This window comes from Carcharhinus amblyrhynchos, chromosome 20, assembly GCF_965287045.1.
Source record: "Carcharhinus amblyrhynchos chromosome 20, sCarAmb.v2.hapA, whole genome shotgun sequence".
Lineage (NCBI taxonomy): Eukaryota > Metazoa > Chordata > Chondrichthyes > Carcharhiniformes > Carcharhinidae > Carcharhinus > Carcharhinus amblyrhynchos.
In genome coordinates this window covers 19,723,001-19,748,307 of record NC_137343.1, presented here as the reverse complement: position 1 = coordinate 19,748,307, position 25,307 = coordinate 19,723,001, and the positions used below count along the sequence as shown (strand labels likewise).

At 44.7% G+C, this 25,307-nt stretch overlaps 1 protein-coding gene across 2 annotated transcripts in view; it reads right to left on the bottom strand.

Moving 5' to 3' along the window:
- The window catches only part of ttc28 (tetratricopeptide repeat domain 28), a 723,607-nt gene that overhangs the window by 162,457 nt on the left and 535,843 nt on the right, over positions 1–25,307 (bottom strand). For both annotated transcript variants that reach the window (XM_080208201.1, XM_080208202.1), the window contains 5 exons: positions 17,598–18,939; positions 9,391–9,914; positions 7,146–7,255; positions 4,501–4,630; positions 2,882–3,100 (listed from right to left, as the gene is read on the bottom strand). In XM_080208201.1, coding sequence (XP_080064327.1) covers positions 2,882–3,100; positions 4,501–4,630; positions 7,146–7,255; positions 9,391–9,914; positions 17,598–18,939 — 2,325 coding nt within the window. The remainder of the gene's footprint in view (positions 1–2,881; positions 3,101–4,500; positions 4,631–7,145; positions 7,256–9,390; positions 9,915–17,597; positions 18,940–25,307) is intronic.

Sequence of the window (25,307 nt, the reverse complement as noted above, 5' to 3'; positions counted from 1 at the left end):
GGAGGTTAATTGGACACATAAACGTGAATTGAAAGTTAAGTGCTTAAAAGTCTTGGTTACCTTTATGCATGTCGTAAATAATGAAACAAATTGCCACCGGGATTAAAGTAAGGTTGCGTCCACGAAGAAACAATTTTATTTTTTGGCCAGAGCTAAAACAATAACTTTTGCTGCAATTCGATCACAGCTGCAAGGAATTGTTTTCACACATTTGGACATATTTTAACTTACACAAAACCCAGAGTTAAAATCGGACCCAAGATTACACCCAGGTCTGATCCGTATCCCCCAGATTACAGGAGGCGGCAAGACATCAGGCAGTCAGTGGAGTCCCAAGGGCTATCGAGGTCCTTAAGTGGTCAGTTGACACCCATTTAAAGATCTCAATCCACCACTGTTACAATTTTTCAGTCTGTAGAGAAAAGAGGCATGTGGCAGCTTTGAGTGTGTCAGCTGCTGTCGGTCAGAGAGTGGTGGAGGTGGGGGTACCACTGTGCTCATGAGATGTGAAGTCACACAACACCAGGTTATAGTCCAACAGGTTTAATTGAAATCACAAGTTCTAGGAGTGTTGCTCCTTTGTCAGGTGAAGCGGACCAGCGCTCCAAAAGCTTGTGATTTCAAATGAACCTGTTTGGATTTAAACCTGGTGTGGTGTGACCACTCCTCTTGATCACCCCAGTCCAACACTGGCATCTCCACATACAGTCCAAAACAGAAAATGTTGGAAAATCCAAGCAAGTCTGGCAGCATCTATAAGGAGGGAAAACAGCTGAGGTTTTGAGTCAAGATGACCCTTTATCAAAGCTGAAAGGCATAGAAAGTGGGAAATATTTATACTGCAGGGGAAGGGAATGAAAGATGAGTCATAGCCACAGAAACCAAGGGAAAAGTTTACTAAAAGCTGTCTACAGAGAGAATAAAGGGCATGAATGGCCAAACAGGAGGTGGGAGGGGGTTGGAAAATGAATGGGACAGAGGTCAGGTTTAGAAAAGGAGAAGCAAAGGGGGAGAAAAGGTAAGGGGGGAGGATAATTGGGGGGAAGAGTTGGGGGAAGAAAAATGAAGAAAGACAAGGTAGAGAACAGTAAAAAATTAAATAAAATAGAATGAAAACAAAGGAGTTGAGATTTTCCAGCATTTTCTCTTTTGGTTTCAGATTCCAGCATCCGCAGTAATTTGCTTTTATCTAGCGTTCATGAGTGGCAGCTCAAAAGACCCACCACCTCCCCCCCCTCCATGTTCTTCTCTCCCAACCCCCAGTTCTAACCTTACCATTTGGCCATGGCCTCTTAAATCCAAGTTGCTGCAATCTCCCAATCGGGTCCACTCAAAGTCCCCAGGCTTACCTCAAATTTGAGGGACATCTTCTCTTCTTCTTTGGAAGTGCTCATGGTGTCAGCAGTGGCCACTCCTGTCTTCTCTACTGGGGCTATACAGCCACTGGCCAATCAGATTGGCCAGCAGCTCTCTAGCGCAGGCCTTGCTCCCCATTGGCACGTTTGTTCAACTCTGACCCAGGGAAAGTCAATCTCAGTGTAATATCGCTGCAGCACTGTCGGATTTCTGGCCGGCAAGATGCCAACCAACCACCCAAGTTGTGGGACTGAGCAAACAATCTGTCCCTGTAGACCCATTATGATACCAACGGAAGCCACTTGGCCCACTGAGTCCATACTGGATTTCTGTAGAGCTATCCAGTCCCTCCCATTTCCCTGCTCTATCTCTTAGCCCTGCATGTTTATTTCCCTCAGTGCCCATCCATCTCATTTTGAAATCATTAACGTCTCTGCTTCCACCACCTTCATAGGCAGCAAGTTCCTGGTCATTACCAATTGCTGTGTAAAACAGTTCTTCCTCACAAGCCCCATGCATCATTTGCCCAAAACCTTAAATTTGTCTCCACAATCCTTGCAACATTAAAGAATAGAAATACTTTTCTTTGTCTATCTTATCCAAACCTGTCACAATCTTGTGTGCCTCTTTCAAATCCTCCTTCAATCTCATTTGCTTCAAGGAAAACAACTCCCAATTTCTCCAATCCAACCTTGGGGTTTAAGTTCCACCAGCCTGGAACCATGTTGCTAAGTCTTCTCTGTACCCTACCAATAACCCTCACATCCTTCCTCAAGAATGGTGACCAGGACTGGACACAATACTCTAGTTGTGGCCTAACCAGAGCTGTACAAAGGATCATCATAACTTCCTTGTTTCTGCACAGTGTTCTTATTGTGAAGTCCAGTCCACCATTATGTTTTGTTATTGGGAAAGAAAAAAAACTTGCTTTTCCATACTACCTTTCATAATCTCACAACATCCCAAAGAGCTTGCCTGCCAATGAAGCACTTTGTGAACTGCTGTCACTGTTGTAACATAGAAATTACCTGAATATCTTTAGTGTGAGGTTCTCAGATTATACATTACCTTATTAACATTTTAAATTACCCATATCTTATGTTGACTCACTACTTGTGTTACTTTGGGTTATCTCAAAATTGCAACTGTTAATTGCAAATTTGAGTATAGAGTAGCCAAAACAGCAATGTCACTTTCTCTTGTTTTAGTGATGTTTTTCATGGGATATGCTTTTGTCAGGATAGCGAGGGGACTCTCCTGCCTTCTTCAAAAAGTGCAAATGGCTATTTCAACAGTTAGCAGTTACAGATTTAAAATTAGAATAACCAGTCTTGTATGTACATATGGGCAACACATGCCAAACATTTGTCAGACAACACCACAGTGCCAAGAATCAATCACACAATACACATAACAGCGCAATCAACATTACGCTACAAGACAGGCATCAGTGGATTCATCAGCCATTCCAGGTAACAAACTCAGGATTACATTTCTGTCTTGAGACATCAACATGTACCCATACCTGCTCCTGGTGCTAGTAACCAGCTGTAGAGGTATCCAGCTGCCTGGGAATAGTACAGCACCAGGCTACGTTGGTTATTGACGGCCTCCAGAATCTGGTCAATGGTGACTGGAGTCAGTGGATCAGATTCTTGCTGTCCAGTCTGCCTCTCCACTAAGAGATCAGCAAATGCTCTTGTTCTTCCCCTCTCTGCCACTGCCAATGCCTCATCATGCCGACCTAACCAAAAGATTATAGGGGAACAAAATATGTGAGGTAGAGTGGGATGCTTGACTTGCAATTTATTTATGAAATATATATATCGCGTCTAACGTAAAAATATATTGGATTTAATTTTCATATGAAATGGGGGCCATCACACTCAAGTCGTATAAGAATTTTTGTTAAAATAGCTCCATCATTCTCAGTTTGGTACACATGATTATCAATACACCCTACAAAATTAATAAAAAATTGTCAATGCCAAGTACATTTACCACTAAATTACCTGAAAATCTTCAGTGTGAGAATCCCAGATTATATGTTACCTTATGAACATCTTAAATTGTAGGTATCTTATGTTGATTCACCACTTGTGTTACTTTAGGTTATCTCAAAATTGCAACCGTTAATGCAAAATCTATTTATATTTAGAAAAGCAAATACACGGGGGCTCGATCTTACCTGCCGTTCACACCACGCTCCTGCTGCAGCGAGGTCAGAGAATGTGGCAGCCAGGAAAATCTCTGTTCACTGCGGCGGAACGGGAAAATCCCACCGGTGTGAACGGCGGCAAGATTCCGGCCACGGAATGTCGCAAACAATATTTTATTTGCCGAATTCAAAAGCTACACTTGGCAATCAAGGTGATAATGACATTGCATTTTAAACTCAGATATTCTCAGATTAGGTATAGGATGTTAGAGACATAGTTAAGATTCTTGTATTTATCTTAAACTCCAGGGAATCCTGTATTGTCTAAAAATGACAGTTTTCCATTCGTGCACAGCAGCTTGTTTGCCAGTTTAAAAAATAAAACCATCTTGCAATTTACAAAGTGGCTTTCACAAACAGCAGGGTCTCCAAAGTTGTTTGACTGGCTAAAAACAGCATTTGAAGTGTAATCATGTCAGCAATCACAGTGTAAAAATAACAGCCAACCTGCACAATTCAAGTACCCACTATTGAAATGAATGACCAGGTTAATTTAAGTTCTTTTAGTTCCCAGGAATTTCTTAACAAGGATACCAAGGTGGAGCCCTACAGCATCCTTATCACACCACGGTGATACTGAATGATTTGCGGTTTTGCCGGTGCAGATATAATGGGCCAAGTAGCTTCCTTCTGCACCATAATAATTCTGTGATCCTCCTGATCCAGTTTCAGCTGCACTGTTCAGTGCAGATCAATGCTCCCTCAATGGGAGAAAGAGGGAATCTTAGGGAGCGCCTTGCTGAACCCAACAAGGGCAAATGTCAGGCCAAGATCAGTTCCCTTCCCTCGCCCGGCTGCTAACCATTATCTGAGAGGAAAAGAAAAATAGGGGGGAAAAGTCGTCTGGGAGAAAAGAAATGACTTCTGCTGGTGTGTCAGGAATTGACTATACTCAGACCATTGTCCTGCTCTGGAACTCTGCTTACCCAGACTGACCAAAACACGCTGTAAAGCTTGGTAGGAAGATGTCTGAAGGTCAAACAGTGAGAGTTTATAATCAGTGCTATGCTGTGCTTCATGGCGGATATTTTCAAATAAGGCGGAAGCTCTGTAAAGCTGAAATGGAAAGAAAATTTGCTTTAATGAATATTATAAATAACCCTCCATGTGCAATATTTTGTGCTTCAGTGGAATAAACCAGCAAGCTCGTTTCACTAAATAATTATAAACCAACTTGTTCAGCACTGCACAGAGTGACTCTTGGGATTCCCAAAGCCGGATATCTAATGTCTAATGTCTGTATCACCGTGTCTGTTACTGTTTACGGATCATAAAATAGAAGCAATATTTGCTTGCAAGTTATACATTTCACTATTTTGACACAAAAAACTCAATTACACTCCAATGTTTTATTTAATTGCTTTCTTCCCCTCTTTCCGGCCTCCCCTGTGCTAACATTAACTCTCCAGCTAGGTGTAATTTTTCCAAGGCCTCATCCATTGCTGCTCTGTAAGGGACTATTGCAACAGTCAAATCTGAAATGGACCATGCTTTTATTTTCCGTGCAATAGTGGCAGGACTTTGCTCGACATTTCGGTGAGCGTGCTCAATTCATCATGTATTGCACATCAACCCCACAGTACTCTGTGGGGTGGCATGGTGGAACAGTGGTTGCCTCACAGCGCCAGGGACCTGGCTTCGATTCCCGGCTTGGGTCACTGTCTGCGTGGAGTCTGCACATTCTCCCCGTGTCTGCACGGGATTCCTCCGAGTGCTCCGGTTTCTTCCCACATTCTGAAAGACGTGTTGTTTAGGTGCATTGGCCCGAACAGGCGTCGGACTGTGGCAACCAGGGCAATTTCACAGTAACTTCACTGCAGGCTTAATGTAAGCTTTACTTGTGACTATTAAATAAAAAAACTTTTAAAAAAAACTATTGCACAATCTGTGAGCTGCACTTTATTCCACGCAGAGTATTGTACATCCTGTGAGTTGTATGCTGATCTTGTGCCGCGTACGGCACTTTGCAACATCCAGTGCACTGCAATACTAATACATCAACCCACATTCAGGTCTGAAACATTATTGTAAACTGACTTCACCCCTCTCTAAGTACACAGCAATCACTTTGCAGCTGTACACTGTTGCTACTTGAAGCATTTGTATATTCTTTCCAGTGGTATCGCTGGCACAAGCTGATTGCTTCGCACAACTGGGGAGTATCATAAATTATTCCTGAAATTTTTCTACCTTCCTTCAACTGCGCTGTGCCAAAGGAACTATTTACTAAAATCCAAAAGTACGTTCAGGGAATACCAATATGATTCTTAGTTTCAGTTAGTTTTTACTGATTTGGGAATCAGTTTACTGACTTTCACCTGATTTGGTACAATTTCCTGATGGGATGTCTGGTGACGCTGTGGATAGCGCCCCCTGCCTCGGAGCCACAAGCTCTGCATCCAAGCTCCAGCCCAGGAGTTGATGGCTACAGGAGGTACGTTCATAACGCGGTCAAACGCAAAACTCTTCCAACAAAGCGAGAGAGAGATTCATGGTTGACCAAAAGGTGCAAGGGGAGGTGAAGCCTCTGTTATTGGAATTCATAGCTCCAGACAACAATCAGTTAAAGCTTGTGAAAGTGCCTGTTGCCACAGCAACTCAGACTCCCCAAGTGACCTATAATGCACAACCACTAGCCCAATTCTCAAAGGTCTTAAAGATTGTTGTGAGTGTTATGAGATTTGCATGCTGCTTTTACTGCACATGTAACTCATGCCTCATGTTGTCTATAGTGCTTTTGTCCTGTCTCATTGAACAAACAGAACACAGTCTGCATGTACTTTTAAAACCACTTGATCATGAGATATGATTGAGGAATAATTAACGTCTTAAAGTTTATTTATTAGTGTCACAAGTAGGCTTACCTTAACAGTGCAATGAAGTTACTGTGAAAATCCCCTACTCGCCGCACTCCGGCACCTGTTCGGGTACACTGAGGGAGAGTTTAGCATTGGCCAATGCACCTAACCAGCACACCTTTCAGACTGAGAGAGGAAACCGGATCACCCAGAGGAAAGCCACGCAGACACAGCACAGACAGTGACACAAGCTGGGAATTAAACTGGGGTCCCTGGCGCTGTGAGGCAGCAGTGCTAATCACTGTACCTAATAAACAGGCATAAATATTTGCTGAGTTTTGAAGCATTGGATTTCTCCCCACTTACTTTTACACAGTGTAAGATATTATTTTTGATCTAATTTACTCATTTTATTTTAACAAAGTGAGACAAGATAGAGATGAAACGTAATCAGGGACTTCAGAAAATATAACACTCAGATCTCCCACCTAAATGTCATCAACCATCCTTACTCCAAGATGTGGAGATGTTGGCGTTGAACTGGAATGGTGGGCACAGTAAGAAGTCTCACAACACCAGGTTAAAGTCCTACAGATTTATTTGGAATCACAAGTTTTCCGAGCGCTGCTCCTTCACACCTGATGAAGGAGCAGTGCTCCGAAAGTTTGTGATTCCAAATAAACCTGTTGGACCTTAACCTGGCGTTGTGAGACTTCTGACTGTATCCTTGCTCCAAGGCATTTGTTGTATTGGATTGTCTAGGTGTTAGGTACCTGGTGTTGTGCCTCTTCGAGGTTTCGACTGACCCACAGCGAAAGTCCCAATCTATGTCGAATTTTAGCCTCATCTTCTCTGCGGCCAAGCTGTTCTGCCAGCCTTAGTCCTGAGCAGGAAAGGTAAATGGAAAGCACAGATGAGACCGCACCAAGGCACTCGCCCAGGCACTGGCTGAAGCACTCAAAATGCATTAGGAATTGCAAAAGAAAGTAGACTTTAAAAGATGTCACAGTTCCACCAGAGTAAACTCACCCATAAAAGAAAATCAAAGGTTACACTTCCACAACAATATGCAATGACTTGAATTTTACAGCATTATGCTACAAGAAGAACAAGAGGAACCTAAACTGACCCCCATTGAAGGAAATAACACAACTGGCATTTTGAACACAAAGGGAGCCAAAAGAGAAAATGCTGGAAAATCTCAGCAAGTCTGGCAGCATCTGTGAGGAGAGAAAGAGCTGATGTTTTGAATCCAGACAACCCTTCGTCAAAGTTAAAAGGCAGAGGAAGTGGGAGATATTTATACTGTAGAGTGAGGGAATGAAAGATGAGTCAAAGCCACAGAAAGAAGGGGAAAGACTGCTCATGGCAGCCCATAGAGAGAACAGCACAGAAGCTGAAATCAGAGAGTAAACTGTGACAGGTGAAGATATGGGGACGGGGCGGGGGAGATAGGTGAGAGAGAGGTAACATTGAGAAAAAGGGGGAAAAGGGAAGCATGGGGGAGAAAAGGTAAGAAAAGGTTAGAAATTTTGAACAGTTGTTTGGTAGTACTGAATTTGAGGGTTACTGAATACAAGTATTTTGTCAATGCTTTTCATCTTGCACTCATCAGGACAGTATCAATGTCAGGGGATGCCTTCTCAGACAATGTAAAGTAGTTGTTTCCCCTGGCTTTGGGAATCCTGCAAACTTTTCTGTTACATGGAAAAAATGCCTTTTTTTTCAGCAATACTGAAATCTTTTAAATAGTTCTGACATTTGTTGATGAAGTTTTCAGTTTCTACCAGCTGTTAAATTGAGGTTAGTCTGTCTCACTCGAGTTATAACATCACTATTTCCAACATCTCAGAAAATTTATTTTTTCCCCCTTAGAGGGGTCTATAGAAGAGGGAAATGGATCTGGTAAGGGTGGACCTTGCCAAAGGTCATCTGTGGGTTGTCCTAGAGGCAACGATGCCAAAAGGAGCCAGGTCATGGGATCCACAAAGACTAAACCGACCGAGTTGTGAGTTGACAAGCTTGAATTATGTATCAGTAACATACATGATGAGAAGCTTGTGTGAAGGTTTTGTGTGGGAATGTGGAGCTATGCAAATGAAATGCAGAGGGTTTTCATAGATGTATCTCAGGAACAGGACGGACCATCAAGGGAAGTTGTGCATGCTGCTATCTCAGCAATAAAATGGTGCTGATCAGTTAGGTGTAAACGTCCCCACAAATACACTCGGCACTATAGTACTCTCCATAATTGTGCCAAAAGGTCCGAGGAAGTCGAAAGCCAGTGCGGAGGATACTGCATTTAATCTGCACTTTATTTGATGAGCCATTACTTGTTTGGAGGTTGTATGGGAACACTGGGTAATATTCCTGTGACTGAGCCAGAAGTTCTGAGTTTGAGTCTCACCACAGGGCTCGATGGCCAAGGAAGACGCGTTCATCACACAGCCAAACTGTGTCAACCTGCAAACCATTCGAACACACCAGTGCTTGGCAATAAGAAGGGGAGAAACCCCTGATCAGCCACACTTAATGAGCGGAGTGACATCCCTCCAGCTATAACCCACTGGCAGCAGACCAGGAACCTGGTCTGGGAATTACTAACTCTGGAAACAGACAAAGGTCTGATTGCTGCACCACTAGTTGCGGGAAGTGAGTTATATCGGAACATAGGACTTAGGAGCAGAATTAGGCAAATTCAGCTCTTTGAGCCTGCTCCATAATTCAATCAGACCATGGCTGATCGCTCCCTGGTCTCAAATTCACCACCCCACCTATTCCCCGTATCCCTCTTTCCTTCTTTTTCATTAGAAGTACATCTACCTCCCTCTTGAAACCAGTCAACGGAGTTGGACTTGGATTATTTGCTTAGAGAAGAGAGATTGTTTCTTCAATGACAGCAATGTCAAAATTAATGGGTGCTGCATTGGGTCGTATAGTTTATCAGTGTCCTATGTAAAGGAGTGTTAAACAGGAAACATGATAGACCACAGTACATTATTGCAGTGAAGCACATACCTTCCTGTAAATACATGACCGCCTGTGAGTAGTTCTGTAAGGCATGGTGTGTTCTTCCTAAGCTGCTGTATGCAATAGTTTTAGCCACCAAGTCATTCATCTGGGCAGCAATACTCAGATGTTGTTCCTGATACATTACAGCTCGTTCATAATTTCCCAAAGATTCGTAAGTCAATCCCAGGTTACCATAGGCACGACCCTGACACGTAGGGTTATTGGTTTCCTCCGCAATCTCTAAATCGAGCTGATGGTATTGTAGTGAAGTCTCATATTCTGCCATCTGTTGGTAAACACCACCGAGACCACAGGCTGCATCACTCTCCAATATTCGATTCTTCATCTCTCTGGCAATGTTTAGTTGGCGCTCAAGGCAAGAAATTGCCTGTTCATAATTCCCGAGCTGGCTGTGTAAACTGCCAAGCTCCCCATACGCCTGTGCTTTGTTGGACGATTCTCCGAGTTCGTGAGCCACAACCAATCTCTTCTCGAAGCACACCAGTGCTTGCTGCAAGTTTCCCATTGCCCTGTGCAAACAAACACATTCTGTTTACTTCAAGCACAGTGAATGCTTTGCAAACAACATCTGGGATTAGAAAAGAGTTTATACGAAGATATTGCAATCAAATTTTTTTTTGTCATATAGAGCATCCCTTCCAATAGAACAGAATCATAGATTTCCTACAGTACAGAAGGAGACCAATCGGCCCATTGAGTCAACCTGCAAACCATTCAAACACACCAGTGGTTGGCAATAAGAAGGGGATCCCATCTAAGCTCCATTCCCATAACCCCACACATTTACTCTGCTAATCCCACTGATACTAGGGTCAATTTAGCATGGCCAATCGACCAAACCTGCATATCTCTGGAGTGTGGGAGGAAACCAGAGCACCCAGAGGAAACCCACGCAGACATGGAGAGAATGTGCAAACTCTGCACAGACAGTGAGCCAAGGCCAGAATCAAACCCGGGTCCCTGGCGCTGTGAGGCAGCAGTGCTAACCATAGTGCCACCGTGCTGCCCCCAATAGGCTGTGACATTCTGACATTGTCGAATAGGCATAAAGGAGGCACATAAAAACATAAAGGTGTATGAGTGATGTTAAAAAAAACACAGGAGGAATGATAAATATACTTGGGAATGTAATTCATAAAATAATGTCAGAAAATATCTTCTGTTTGCCTCTATTAAATGTTCATGTGTTTGTAGCAAATAAGCTTCTGACTTTGCTACAGCCAGCTTGAATAACGTATCTTCTATATTCCCCACTCATAAAACATGAAGCTGTAAAACAGATATCACACAACAAACTTCCTGCTAACCCGCTGAAATGTTATTTCTGCAGAAATTTAAGAAATAACATCAGTTGCATCTCTAAAGTCCTTCTGCCATAATCACTGCATTCCAAAAGTTGAATAGATTTAATAATCAGGTACTCGGTGCCCCAGACAAATAGCGTTCAAAGAAAAAACACTCCAATTTTTCTCTTGTGACTTACGACTCCATCATATGAAACTTAATGTGAAATGAAAGGCTCGCTATTGGTCAACCATTTTCTAGATATCATAGGGATATGTACAAATGCATCTAATAAATCATAAAATGTTTACGGCACATTACTTCAGGGCCCTGTGAGATTCTTGCTTGCCTCCTCTTTGGTCTATTAAAATGTCCTTGGCACCGACAAACTCCACCACATTCCAGGAACGTATTTATTCCAAAAAGCCATTGCGTAACAATGAAGCAATTCAGACAACAGCAGCACACAGGTGGTTACATGGCCTATCATTATAACTGCATTTGAAAGCACGGTGAGGATTCTGTTTAACATGCATCGTTTTTCAGAATCCCTGAATAGCTTTTCAGGTTCGACAGAATTGCTAAAGCTGAAGGCTGATTATTCAGATAAAAATCAGCCAGGAGTATAAGGTAATGAAAAGTCAGAAGGGCATTTGTGTACGTGAATAATTCACAGACAGGCTGCTACTTTTTTACTCTGAGAATCGGATTCCCTCTTTGAGTTATGTTTCCATCTCTCATTTGCTGGATCCCATTATGTCCCTTCATTCTTGTTTGGAGGGGGGTGGTTTAGTTGATCTTGTGACGATGGAAATCTGCTGCTGTCAGTCGCCACTTGTAGGTTTACACAGCCTTGGTGGTTCTTATGGTCTCAACCACCATTGGCAGGAGTGAAACCACGATCAAGCAGGTGGTTCACCCAGGAGACGGGGCTAGCCCAATGCACTAGGGGATATGCTGATGTCTGAGGTCATAGTTTTCCTAAGCTAGGGTAGAGTAAAGGATAAACGTAGCCAATGAGATTAATCCGAGGCTTTACCTGATACAATTTTTCAAAGCTATCTGGGGCTTTTGGTTAAGTTGAAGCATCAGATTAAGTCCTGGAGTGGGTGCAATGGCTCATCCTGTCAGCTTGGATCTCCTTTAATCCAGCCTAAGATGTGATGCAACATCTTGTCTTGTCAGCTTGGATCTTGTTTGTCCCTCATGTGGGGACCATGATTGGGTTTATTTGGAATTGGCTTTTTTGATTAGAAACAAAATTCCGAAAGATACAAAAAAAATCACCATTTTCATCATACACACCCTGAGACAGCAGCAGACAGAGGCACTGAACCATAAATGATTCCACTGGGGTGTCACAGTGGCATACTGGTTAGCACTGCTGCCTCACAGAGCCAGCAAACCGGGTTCAGTTCCCATCTTGGGTCACTGCATGTGTGGAGTTTGCACATTCTTCTCGTGTCTGTGGGGGTTTCCTCCGCGTGCTCCAATTACCTCCCACAGTCCAAAGATGCGCAGGTTCGGTGGATTGGCCATGCTAAATTGCCCCTTAATGTCAGGGGGACAAGCTAGGGTAAATGCATGGGGTAATGGGGATAGGGCTGGGGATAGAATTGTGGTTGGTGCAGACTCAACGGGCCAAATGGCCTCCTTCTGTACTGTAAGGATTCTATGATTTTATAAACAGTGCTTCCCTTCCGCTAAGCAAGTGAGCTTCTATTCAGTGTCTCCCTCAGACACCTAATTTATATCTTAGCACTCAATGGCATATCTTTGCTAATGCTTGGCATCACCAGGATACGAGTGAACTTAATGTTAATATATTAGTCACATTCACACTGAAATTACTGTGAAAATCCCCTAGTCGCCATACTCTGGCGCCTATCCGGGTACACCGAGGAAGAATTTAGCGTGGCCAATGCACCTAACCAGCATGTCTTTCAGACTGTGGGAGGAAACCCACGCAGATACGGGGAGAGCGTGTAGCCTGCACACAGACAGTGATCCAAGCTGGAAATCGAAGCCAGGTCCCTGGTGCTGTGAGGCAGCAGCGCTAACCACTGTAAATCAAACATCACCCCACAAAAAAAATGTCCGGTCAGGTAGACACTGACTACAATCCATAGAGCACATTACAGCGTGGCTGGAGCAGAATACTTGCTGGTCAGTGCAGTTACTGCTGTGCAGAGCTGATGGTCTGAACTCAATGTGCCAAAATTGGAGCGAGAGTCTGGGAGCTGTTCAGCCTCAGCATGTTTTGCACATCTGGAGGTTATCAGAAGGTTGGGAGAAATGAAAGGGAACTGAGTCCGGATTTCAGCTGGGTAAATTTAGTCTGAGAAGATCACTGCTCTTTGAACTTAATTGAGGATTAGCTCACGGCGAAGCCTTTGATATAAAATTCAATCATTCTACGCCAGCAAGCACGGTCATGAATCATTCTGACCTTTTACTTTCATAACAATTATTCAGTTACAGTTGGATACTCGATACTTTCCTCAAGCGCTGCTTCATTCAGCACTATATCTTAATAATCATTTATAAATGCCAGTCAGCAAAGATTAATTCCTCAGCAGTGACTCAAGTAACTCACTGCACATTAACTGACGTCATGTACGGCAGCTATGTCATTCTTTGATAAAACAATAGAAATTATTTCCTCAATATTAAATGATCACTCTGATAGAACTGTTAACCTGCAGAGAGGGTGAAAACCAACTACACCTGAAAGCTCCTGAATTCCTGACTTAAATTACAGAACTGCATCAATGCCACCAATACAAATAAATAGGTAGGTTTACAATAATAGGATGTGCGAAAGAATGATCCATATCGCGGGGTGTCTGCTGTCGGAGCGTCAGTCAGTCACACTGTGGCAGGCTCGTACTGTCAGTCAATTGATCCTACAGCAATGCAATGGTGTTGTGGTGTCAGTCAGCCACAGGACTGTACTCTCAGGATATCAGTCGGCAAATCACACCATGGGACACTCAGTCATTAGTCAGGGGTCAGGGCGCAGCCGGGGGGTTCAGGGCGCAGTTGGGGAGGTCAGGGCGCAGTCGGGGAGGTCAGGGCGCAGTCAGAGTTCGGGGTTTAGGGTGCAGTTGGGGTTTTAATCGGGGTTCAGGTGTAGTCAGAGGGGGGGATGTAAGTGGGGAAGTTATCGGGGTTTGGATGCTGTAGCTGTTGGTGGGTGGTGTAGTCGGGGGTCAGGAGGGTAGTTGTGTGCTCCAGTGAAGGGGCTCAGATGGGTCATTGTGTGTTCCAGTGGGGGTGGGTCAGGTGGGTAGTCGGGTGTTCCAGTGGGGGTGGGTCAGGTGGGTAGTCGGGTGGTCCAGTGGGGGTGGGTCAGGTGGGTAGTCGGGTGTTCCAGTGGGGGTGGGTCAGGTGGGTAGTCGGGTGGTCCAGTGGGGGTGGGTCAGGTGGGTAGTCGGGTGGTCAGGTGGGTAGTCGGGTGGTCCAGTGGGGGTGGGTCAGGTGGGTAGTCGGGTGGTCCAGTGGGGGTGGGTCAGGTGGGTAGTCGGGTGGTCCAGTGGGGGTGGTCCAGTGGGTAGTCGGGTGGTCCAGTGTGGGTGGGTCAGGTGGATAGTCGGGTGGTCCAGTGGGTAGTCGGGTGGTCCAGTGGGGGTGGGTCAGGTGGATAGTCAGGTGGTCCAGTGGGTAGTCGGGTGGTCCAGTGAAGGTTTTGGCGAGCAGTCAGTCCAGCGGTAATAGGTACTCAAGGGTTCGTACAGGTTTTGATCTTTCGAACCTTTCTTGGATAAATACTTTGCTCAGTGGGTTGAAAGCATCCGAAATCCCTGACTTTATATCAGTTTTCCGGATGGTTCCTGATTCACTGTAATTGGCCAAAGGAAGGTGAAACTTCCTGAGCAATTCCCACGTAGCTAATGCATAGGGAATTCTGTGGTGTCCCCGACGCATCTTCCAGGGACCTCCGGATCTGACCATCCAGAGACAATAAAGTCTGGGCTGATAAATTTCAAATGTTAGTTGTCCAAGTCAATGCATTTGCTGGATCACACTCTACAACAATCCTGCAAAGTACACCTGCTCCACACTCTGAGCTATAGATCAGAGAGTCATACAGTGCAGGAGGGGGCCTTTCGCTCCATCAAGTCTGCACTGACCACAATCCCACCCAGGCCCTATCTCCATAACCCCATACATTTACCCTAGCTAGTCTCCCTGATACTAAGAGGCAATTTAGCATGGCCAATCCACCTAACACACACCTTTTTGGACAGTGGGAGGAAACCGGAACTCCCAGAAGAAACCCATGGGGAGAACGTGCAAAACTCCACACAGACAGTGACCCAAGCCGGGAATCAAACCCAGGTCCCAAGGCGCTGTGAGGCAGCAGTGCTAACCACTGTGCCACCGTATGTCCAGCTGGACTGTGCAGCAATACAACCGTGATTGTTTTACTTCTTCGTGTTGGTTTCACCATTCAGAGTCCTCCCAGTAAAAACGGGCCCAGGTGGGAAACATTACTCAGTAGAATTACAAAATAGCAATGCAATCAAGCTCTTCAAATAATGCCTCACAGCTGGGACCAACTTTGCCCAGAAAATGCTCCCATTATGAATAGTGCTGTGCATGCAGGACTCCCACTCTATCCTCCTTCCTCTCAGTTACATTTCGTTGAATAACACAACTTCATGCTCACATGGGAAGTTTAAGGACAATTAGGTTGCAAATGCACTGGATCTGCAACTACAAGCCTAGCTCCTGATCCCTAGAAATGTCAATTGTTAAAAGGCTCCTGTCTGAAACATTTCAATTAACTTGAATGGGTGGGAATGCATTGACTATAGTTTATTATGAGGTGGTTTTCAGGGAGTGACTGTCACTGCACTGCCCAGTTAACAGCCAAAGCTTTCCTCCTCATTTCTCTTCCGTTAATGAGGCTGCTTTCCTTCGCAGCATCCTGGCCCACATTCTGAAGGATGGAAGATCAGCCAGACTAGCATCAGAATATCTCAGCCTGCCAGTACAACAGCATTGACAATGGTTTCAGAAGCAGGTAAACTGAAGCATGAGCAAGTACAGGCAATGCTATGGAGGTGGAAGTGGTCAAACTTTTGTGCTGATTATATGGGTTCAGAATTTCAAATCAGAGTCAAATCGGACTCCAAAGGTTTTCAATTCTCTGGTACAACCTGAACAGTGACCAGTGAAGGGAACAAAGGTGACATATGACCATACATTCAAAGAAAAGATTGAAAATGACCACATAAAGTAACACAGATCTATCGCTGTCCATTTAATTTCTTCTCCTTTTGCCGAGCTCACTGTCTAACATCCATCATTTTCTTAACAATCAGTTTTAAGTTGTGGACCAAAAGAGAAAACGCTGGAAAATCCCAGCGGGTCAGAGCATCTGTAAGGAGAGAAAAGAGCTGACGTTTCGAGTCCAGATGATCCTTTATCAAAGATAAAAGGTACAGAAAGTGGGAGATATTTATATTGCAGGGGATGGGAATGAAAGATGAGTCATAGCTATAGAAAAAGGGGGAAAAGACTGCTAATAGCTGTCCACAGAGAAATAGAGTGTGAGTAGCAAGTTGCGGACATAGTAGATGCAACTTTATTTTAGGCTCTTCCCTCCATTAATAACTTCTCTCACATTCTCTCACATCCATTTTATAGATCATGTACCTGAGTGAAAAACTTAATCCCTCATGATATTATCTGAGATCTAAAATCCTATTAATAACTAGGAAGCAAATATTCAAGTTTTACGGGTATCCTTTGGGCCACTCCTTTCAATCCTTTTCTTCCTTTTATTTTGAAAGGGCCAACTCTTTCAACAATTACTCATTGCTCTCCAGAATTAGTTCTTCATTCACAAACACAGATAAGAAGTGTTCGCAGTCTGGTTCATCCTGACAAATTTTACAGTCAAGTTAATTTCTCTGCTCATCCAACATACGCAGATTCTCCAGTGTGGGGAATTCAGGAATAGGAAACAAGAGTGATATTTACCTGCCTGGTTCAGGACAAGTCAACTTTTGGGCAAATCGTGTGCCCTCCCTATGGTGAATATAGTGGTGGGAGGATATTTAATTAGGAACCCTCAAACCTTCCTGCTTCCAACCCTCCCCTCAAGGTCTCTCATCAGCCAATTGAGGCCCTTAAGTGGGCAGACAAAGCTCATGCCATATGCACACTACCCACTGTGTGAAAAAGTTGTCCCTCACGTCCCTTTGAAATCTTTCCCCTCACACCTTAAATGTATGCCCTCTAGTTTTGGATTCCCCTACCCTGGGGAAGACATTGGCTATGCCCCTCATGATTTGGGCGGCAAGGTGGTACAGTGGTTAGCACTGCTGCCTCACATGCCAGGGACCCGGGTTTGATTCCCGGCTTGGGTCACTGTCTGTGCGGAGTCTGCACATTTTCCCTGTGTCTGGCTGGGTTTCCTCTGGGTGCTCCAGTTTCCTTCCACAGTCTGAAAGATGAGCTGGTTGCCTGAATTGGCTGTGCTAAATTCTCCCTCAGTGTACCCAAACAGGCACCGGAATGTGGTGACTAGTGGATTTTCCCAGTAACTTCATTGCAGTGATAATGTAAGCCTACTTGTGACTAACAAATAAACTTCTTATAAATCTCTATCAGGTCACCTTTCACTTTCTTACGCTCCAGGGAAAGACATTCCAGACTATCTGACCTTTCCTTATAATTCAAACCTTCTAATCCCGATAACCTCCTTGTAAATCTTGTTTGCACCCTTTCCAGTTTAATAACATCTTTCCTATAAAGCTGAAGTATTCTTCCCTTGCAGTGACTGAAAAGTTGTGACTTATTTAGGTGCACTGGGAAGGGAGGGGGAGACACATATACACAAACACACACAGTGAACTTGCAGTTCAGACACAGATTGTGTTCAACTTCATACTTACCGATGCCCATTCCCCAGTCCCCGATAGGCTCTGGCTTGCTCCTGCATCCGATTTAAACTCTGAGCCACTGACAGATACTGTTCATGATATTTTACAGCTTCCTCGTAATCTCCTAATGCCTCATAGCAGTCTCCCAGGTTTCCATACGCGTGGCCTCTATCCAGAACGGCATCATTGCCGCTCAACTGCTGCAGCGTAGCCAGCTGCTGTTCAAAGTAGCCAATGGCATCTTCCATTACATTCATGTTCATTTTGGTGATTCCCATGTTTCCGTAAACCTGCGCCTCAATGTTGGGATTTTTGAGCTTCTGCCCCAAATCCAGCTGTTCCTCATAACATTTGAAGGCCATGGAGTATTTGCCAAGGGCCATGTAGACTGCTGCAAGGCGGCCGTGTGCTTTACATTCTCCCAGTAAGTCACTCAGTTCCTGATAAACCTCAAGCTCCTGTGTGTGATATCCTAATGCTTTGTCGTATTTCTGTATCAGTCTATATGCAGTGCCCAGAGCCGCGTAAGCGCTGGCTTCAAGCTTCCGGTCCCTCACCTGATGAGCCAAAGCCAACTGCTGTTCGTAGAACTTAACAGCACCATTCACATCTTTCTTGCACACAAAGATATCACCAAGGTTGCCTAAAGCCCGAAATTTGGCTTGTGCGTTGTTTAGGGACTGGGCTAATGATAGAACATATTTCTGACATTCTTCTGCCTTAGCATAGTTACCAAGGGCTTTAAATGCTAGACCCAAGTTGCAGTAGGCTTTCGCCTGACTAAGTTTATCATGCAAGTCCTTGGCTAGAGCTAGATCTTGTTCGTAATATTTCACAGCCTCCTGGAAGTTGCCCAGACAGTAATGGGCATAGCCGAGGTTATGGCACACTTTTCCTTCACCCTCCATATCTTGCAGGTCAGGAGACAAGCGCAGGTACTGCTCATAATATGGGACAGCCTGAACAAACTCCCCTCTTGAACAGTGAAAGTTACCTAGGTTGCTCAGTGCTCGAGCCTCACTTTGTATATCCCGTAGCTCTCGTGCAATGTTGAGATGGTTCTGGTAGTGCTGCAAAGCCCTATCGTGGGCACCCAGAGCCTGGTAGGCAACAGCAAGATTACCATGGGTTGATGCTTGTGAGGCCCGGTCGTTAACTTCCATGGAGATCTGTAGTTCCTGACGATGATATTTCACTGCTTGGTCATACATACCGAGGGCATTATAAGCATTGCCCATATTTCCATAGGCTCTTCCCTGTGCAGCATAGTCGCTGAGCTCCTGAGCAATGGAGAGGTGTGTCTTGTGGAGTTTCAGTGCAGTTTCATAATCTCCTTTCATCTGGTGAATTATGCCTAAGTAATCAAAGCACAAAGAGGATTTGTTAGCTGATAATGAAGTTTAAACAACTCAGATACTTAAATACCCTGAATGAATATGAGGAGAGACTAAGTCGGTTAGGATTATCTTCACTGGAATTTAGAAGAGTGAGAGGGGATCTCATAGAAACTTTTAAAATTCTAACAGGGTTAGACAGGTTAGGTTCAGAAAGAATGTATCCGATGGTGGGGGAGTCCAGGACCAGGGGTCATACAAGGGGCAAACCTTTTAAGACTGAGGTGAGGAGAAATTTCTTCACCCAGAGAGTAGTGAACGTGTGGAATTCACTGCCACAGAAAGTAGTTGAGGCCAAAATGTTGTTTGATTTCTGGAAGGAATTAGATATAGCTCTAGGGGCTAAAGGGATATGAGGAGGGAAGGCAGGATCGGGATATTAAATTTGATGAAAAGCCATGATCAAAATGAATGGTGGAGCAGGCTCAAAGGGCCAAATGGCCTACTCCTGCTTCTATTTTGTGTCTTTCTATGAATACAACACACAGTGCATCATCTAATCTAAGCATGAGGTCTGAACTACTGCTTTTCAATTCACCCGCTCTATAATTGATGACCATCAGTTATGCTTCCTCACATGTGAACCACATTGCTTTTTACAATATCCACTGTAAGCATCATCTATCTACCCTCCTTTTTATACAGTTTATAACATTTACAGATTAGATGGAAGCCATTTTGGTGTTAATACTGATCTATGCTAGTGGCTGATCATTTGTACTGTAGATGGCTGAGATATTATGACTCTGATTATGTATCTTTGCTACATGTGAAAAAGTGAGTTCCTGAACCCGTATCCAATCCATCTCAAGAGCATCTACTTACACTTCCCTAACATTGCCTGTTTCCGTCTATGTTTCAGTTCATCTGCTGCTACAACCCTCCAGGCGTGACTATTCTAATGCTCTCTTCTGATTTCTTCCACCTTTCCGGAAACTTTGTTCAAATTCTCTCGCTGTTCTCTAACCTTTGCCATCACCCTGTGATTGTTGGCCAACGATGATTCCCAGCGCATCTCAGGCCTCAATTTTAAAATACAAAAACTTGCCCCTCTATATCTCTGTAACCTCTTCCACCCTACAACCCTCCTCCCACTCTTGTGGGTGGCACGATGGCACAGTGGTCAGCACTGCTGCCTCGCAGCGCCAGGGACCTGGGTTCAATTCCTGGCTTGGGTGACTGTGCAGAGTCTGCACATTCTCCCTCTGACTGCATGGGTTTCCTCCGGGTGCTCTGGTTTCCTCCTGCAGACGTGCTGGTTAGGTGCACTGGCCATGCTGAATTCTCCCTCAGTGTACACCAGATACTGGAGTGTGATGACCAGGGGATTTTCACAGTAACTTCACCGCGGTGTTAATGTAAGCCTACTCATGACAATAATAAATAACCTCTAAATTTTGAAAGTCATCGCTTTCATCTCTCAGTGTTATAGTCACCCAAAGGATTACCAGGCTGATTCCAGGGATGGTGGGACTGATGTATGAGGACAGATTGATTCGTTAGGGTTGTTTTCGCTGGAGTTCAGACAATAAGGGGGGGATAGAGACTTAAAGAATCTTATAACAAGGAATAATCCGGTAGATGCAGGGAGGATATTCCCGAAGGTGGGGGAGGCCAGAACCAGGAGTCACAGTCTGAGGATTCAGAGTAGACCATTTAGGATGGAGATGAGGAGACATTTCTTTCGCCAAAGCGTAGTGAGCCTGTGGAATTCATTACTACAGGAAGTAGTTGATAGCGAAACATTGAATGTATTCAAGAGGCAGCTGCATATAACACTTGGGGCAACTGTGATCAAAGGTTCAGGGGAGAAAGCAGGATTAGGCTATTGAGTTGGATGATCAGGGCCAAATGGCCTCCTCCTGCTCCTATTTTCTATGTTTCTATGTAACAGAGGATTGGAATTTAACCATCTTTACCAAGTTAGCAATAATCAGCTGAGCCATGAGAGAGTCCCTGACTCCAACTTCAGTATAGCTAGGCCAAAGGCAGAAGAAAGCAAACAGGATTCCCAATCTTGATTATTATCTAATGAGTCCTGTTGGGAGAATGTGGCTGGTAGTTGGGTCAGGACTGTTTTAGACTACTTGTTTAAAAAAAGGACGTAATTGTGTTAGATGCAGTCCATAGAAAACTCAACCCCACCCCCCCCCAACCCCGGACCCCCTCGCCCCACCCCAGAGGCCAAGTCATCTAGTTCCTATGCTTTGGAATTCCCTTTCCGAATCTCCCTCTGCCTCTCCTCTTTATTGAATGCTTTGTCCAAGTTTTTATATCACCCTGCTTCTTTAGTTCAGTGTTACCTTTTGCCTGACTACATTCCTGCTCTTACCTGATTTAACGTCAGCATTTCTCTCAAGGATTTTGTTTTTAAAACTTGCTACTCTGTTTTACTTGTTTTCTAAATTGATAGGTAGACATGCAGCACACTTCTAAGAACATAAGAAATAGGAGCAGGAGTAGGCCATCTAGCCCCTCGAGCCTGCCCCGCCATTCAATAAGATCATGGCTGATCTGTCGTGGCTCAGTTCCACATTCCCGCCCTCTCCCCATAACCCTTAATCCCCTTGCCTATCAAAAACCTATCAACCCACGTCTTAAATATATTTAGCGAGGCAGTCTCCACCACTTCGACGGGCAGAGAATTCCAGAGATTCACCACCCTTTGAGTGAAGAAGTTCCTCCTCAACTCCGTTCTAAACCACCCCCCCCCTTTATCTTGAGGCTGTGCCCTCTAGTCCTACTGTCCTTTCTGAGCGGGAACAGCCTCTCCACCTCTATCCTATCCATCCCATTCATCATCTTATACGTCTCAATGAGATCTCCCCTCATTCTTCTATACTCTAACGAGTACAAGCCTAGTTTATTCAGCCTCTCCTCAGAGTTCAACCCCCTCAACTCCAGTATCAGCCTAGTAAACCTCCTCTGCACTCCCTCCAAGGCCAAAATATCCTTGCGTAAGTGCGGGGACCAAAACTGCACACAGTACTCCAGCTGCGGCCTCACCAATGCCCTGTACAGTTGCAGCAAGACCTCCCTACTTTTATATTCAATCCCCCTCGCTATGAAGGCCAGCATCCCATTTGCCTTCCTGACCACCTGCTGCACCTGCAGGCTGGGTTTTTGCGACTCATGCACAAGGACCCCGAGGTCCCTCTGCACCGTCACATGCTGCAGTTTCTAGAAGCTGAGGGAGCAATACAAGTGGGTGGTATAATTGACACAATTATACAGGACCTTGGTGAGGCCACACCTGGAATATTGTGCATGCAGTTTTGGTGTCCTTATCTGAAGGAGGATGTTCTCGCTATAGATGGTGTGCAGAGAATTACCAGACGGATTCCTGAGATGGCGGGACTGACGCGAGGAGAGATTGAATTGGTTAGGATTGTATTCACTGAAGTTCAGAAGAATGAAGGGTGATCTCATTGAAACCTATTAAATTCTAACAGGATTAGGCAGGGTAGATGTAAAAAGCATGTTCCTGATGGTGGAGGTATCCAGAACCAAGTCTGAGGATAAAGGATGGACCGCTTAGGACAGAGATGAAGAGAAATTTCTTCACCCAGAGAGTTGGGGGTTAGCCTGTGGAATTTGCTACCACAGAAAGTAATTCAGGCCGAAATATTGAATGTTTTCGAGAAGCAATTAGATATCGCACTTTTGTTTGTACTGGAACCAATTTTATTTGCACATTTCCATTGTAAACAGTTTTCTTCAGAGGGACGAACCTGGAGGAGTGAGTGCCACCAATACCAGGTCTTGAGGCAAAGGGGATCGAAGGATATTGGGGGGAGAGGGGGGTAAGTGGGATCAGCCTATTGAGTTGGATAATTAGCCATTATCATAACGAATGGTGGAGCAGGCTCCAAGGGCCTCCTCCTGCTCCTATTTTCTATGTCTATGTTATTATCTTTCCTGACATCCAGTGTAATGACAATAACAACACTGTGTAGTTCTTAGACTTTTCCCAGGAAGTCAGGATTAATTAAAAAACCTGATGCTCCTGAATTTCTGGCTGCAGAGTCAGCGTCTCTTTCTGGACAGTAACTCTAACCTCCTGTAATGATAACCCTCCACCACGAATTCAAGAAATCCCTAGTCCAGGATGTGCAATGTGACAGGAAATTCCAGTCAGCAATGGTCTCACCACAGAGGCTCGAATCTTTCTAGCACAGATTAACTTTCATGTTACTGCAAAAAAACTTTCCCTGAGTTTAAAAAGAAGGTATCTGGGTGTCAAAACAAAACATCAGTTTCAAATTAAATGCCACACATTGACAACAAGATGAAAAGCTGCTGCAATCCAAAGCAGGGTGGCATGGTGGCACAGTGATTAGCATGTTGCCTCACAGTGCCAGGGGCCCAGGTTCGATTCCGGCCTCGGGTGACTGTGTGTGTGGAGTCTTCACACTCTCCCCGTGTCTGCGTGGATTCCCTCTGTGTGCTTTGGTTTCCTCCCACACTCCAAAGAAGTGCAGGTTAGGTTGATTGGCCATGATAAGTTGTCCCTTAGTGTCAGGGGGATCAGGAGGGTAAATGTGTGGGGTTATGGAGATAGGGCTTGGGTGCGATTGCTGTCGGTGTATGCTCGATGGGCCAAATGGCCTCCCTCTGCACTGTAGATTCGATGGTTCTAAACTAAAATGCTCAACAGGTCAACGAGCATGTAAAAAAAAAAATATGCATAATGGAGGCTCACACAAGAAAGAACCTGATTTTCCTTCTGATGTTGGGCAGCCTGCTACACATTTCCAACGACCACAAACCAGCCTCTCCCATGTAGTCAGACTGTTGTTATAAATAATGTGAATGGTGCTTGCCAAATGAAGGATTTTTTTCACATGGAGCTCAGTCAGACCCCGATGACTCAGGCCCAGCTGCTTTCAAAGGGCGACATCACACTATCTGAGCTTCTGTTTACTGCCCCTCTTGAAGATGGTGTTTCAGGTGTCCTCCAGTAACCTGCCCAAGGTGCCTGTTATTCCTGATAGAACCGACACAATGAATGCCTGCTGATCATTCAGCTGTGGTGGTCAACAAATTTCATTGGAGCAGATGGAGGCCATTGAGCCTGCTCTGCTGGTCAATAACTGATGTGATAGCAGTGACAACTTTACTTTGCTCTCTGCACCCGCTAAACTCTTGACTCCATTGTCTATCAAAAATCAACTTAACTCAGTCTTCCGTGATCCAGCCTTCACTTCTTTCTGAGGAAGAGAATTCCACAGACTCTTCAACAGAAAAATAATTCTCCTCATCTCTATCCTCTATTCCCCTCCCACTGCCGCGATTCCCCTGGTGACTGGGATAGAAGAATTCTCCCCACCCCTATGTGTTTCAATAAGATCACCCCTCATTCTTTTAAATGTCAGTGGGTGTAGGCCCAACCTGTTCAACCTCTCTTCATGAGATAAGCCCTTCATTTCAGGAATGAGTCAAGTTTTCTCTGCACTGCTTCTAACCCAATTACATCTTTTTTTTTCAAACAAGCAGACTTAAAAAATGTAGGTGACACAGTGGTTAGCACTGCTGCCTCACAGCGCCAACGACCCAGGTTCAATTCCGGCCTTGGGGTCACTGTCTGTGTGGAGTTTGCATATTCTCCCCGGGCCTGCATGGGTTTCTTCCGGGTGCTCCGGTTTCCTCCCACAGCCCGGTGATGTGCGGGTTAGGTGGTTTGGCCGTGCTAAATTCACACTTAGCGTCAGGGGGACTAGCAGGGTAAATACATGGGGTTATGGGATTAGGACCTGGGTGGGGTTGTGGTCACTGCAGATTCGATGGGCCGGATGGCCTTCTCCTGCACTGTATGATTCTAACAGTCGAATCAAGTCATGTCCTAACCCAACTACCAGACACAGGGGGCAATCTTACCAAAAAAATGCTTAGCCTTGAACAAGCGTGAAAACAGAAATATTTCTTTTTCTGGCACAGGCTATGCTGGAAGCTCTGATACATTTGAGATGTGAAATCCATCCAGGAAGAGCTGCAGGTGCACCTGAGCTCCCCGTGGTTCCTGGAGAGGAAGGGAATCTTAGTGAAAGGAGGTTACAGCTTCCCAGCTGTTCTGCAGCCAGTCTATCAGAGCGAGAAAATTTCAAACTGAATTCCCAGAATAAAGTGCTGTTAAATGATAGAACACAGATCAGTACAATACAAGCCCTCAGAATTCATACTCCACCAAAGAGACTGACAGTCACACTCCTCATCTGTGTTGGCCACTGTCGTACGCACGAGTATAGATTGACACTTTTAAAAGTCAGTGTCGGAGTAAGAACAAAGAACATCAATGTACCTACCACACTGAGAGTTTCCTTTAAATAAC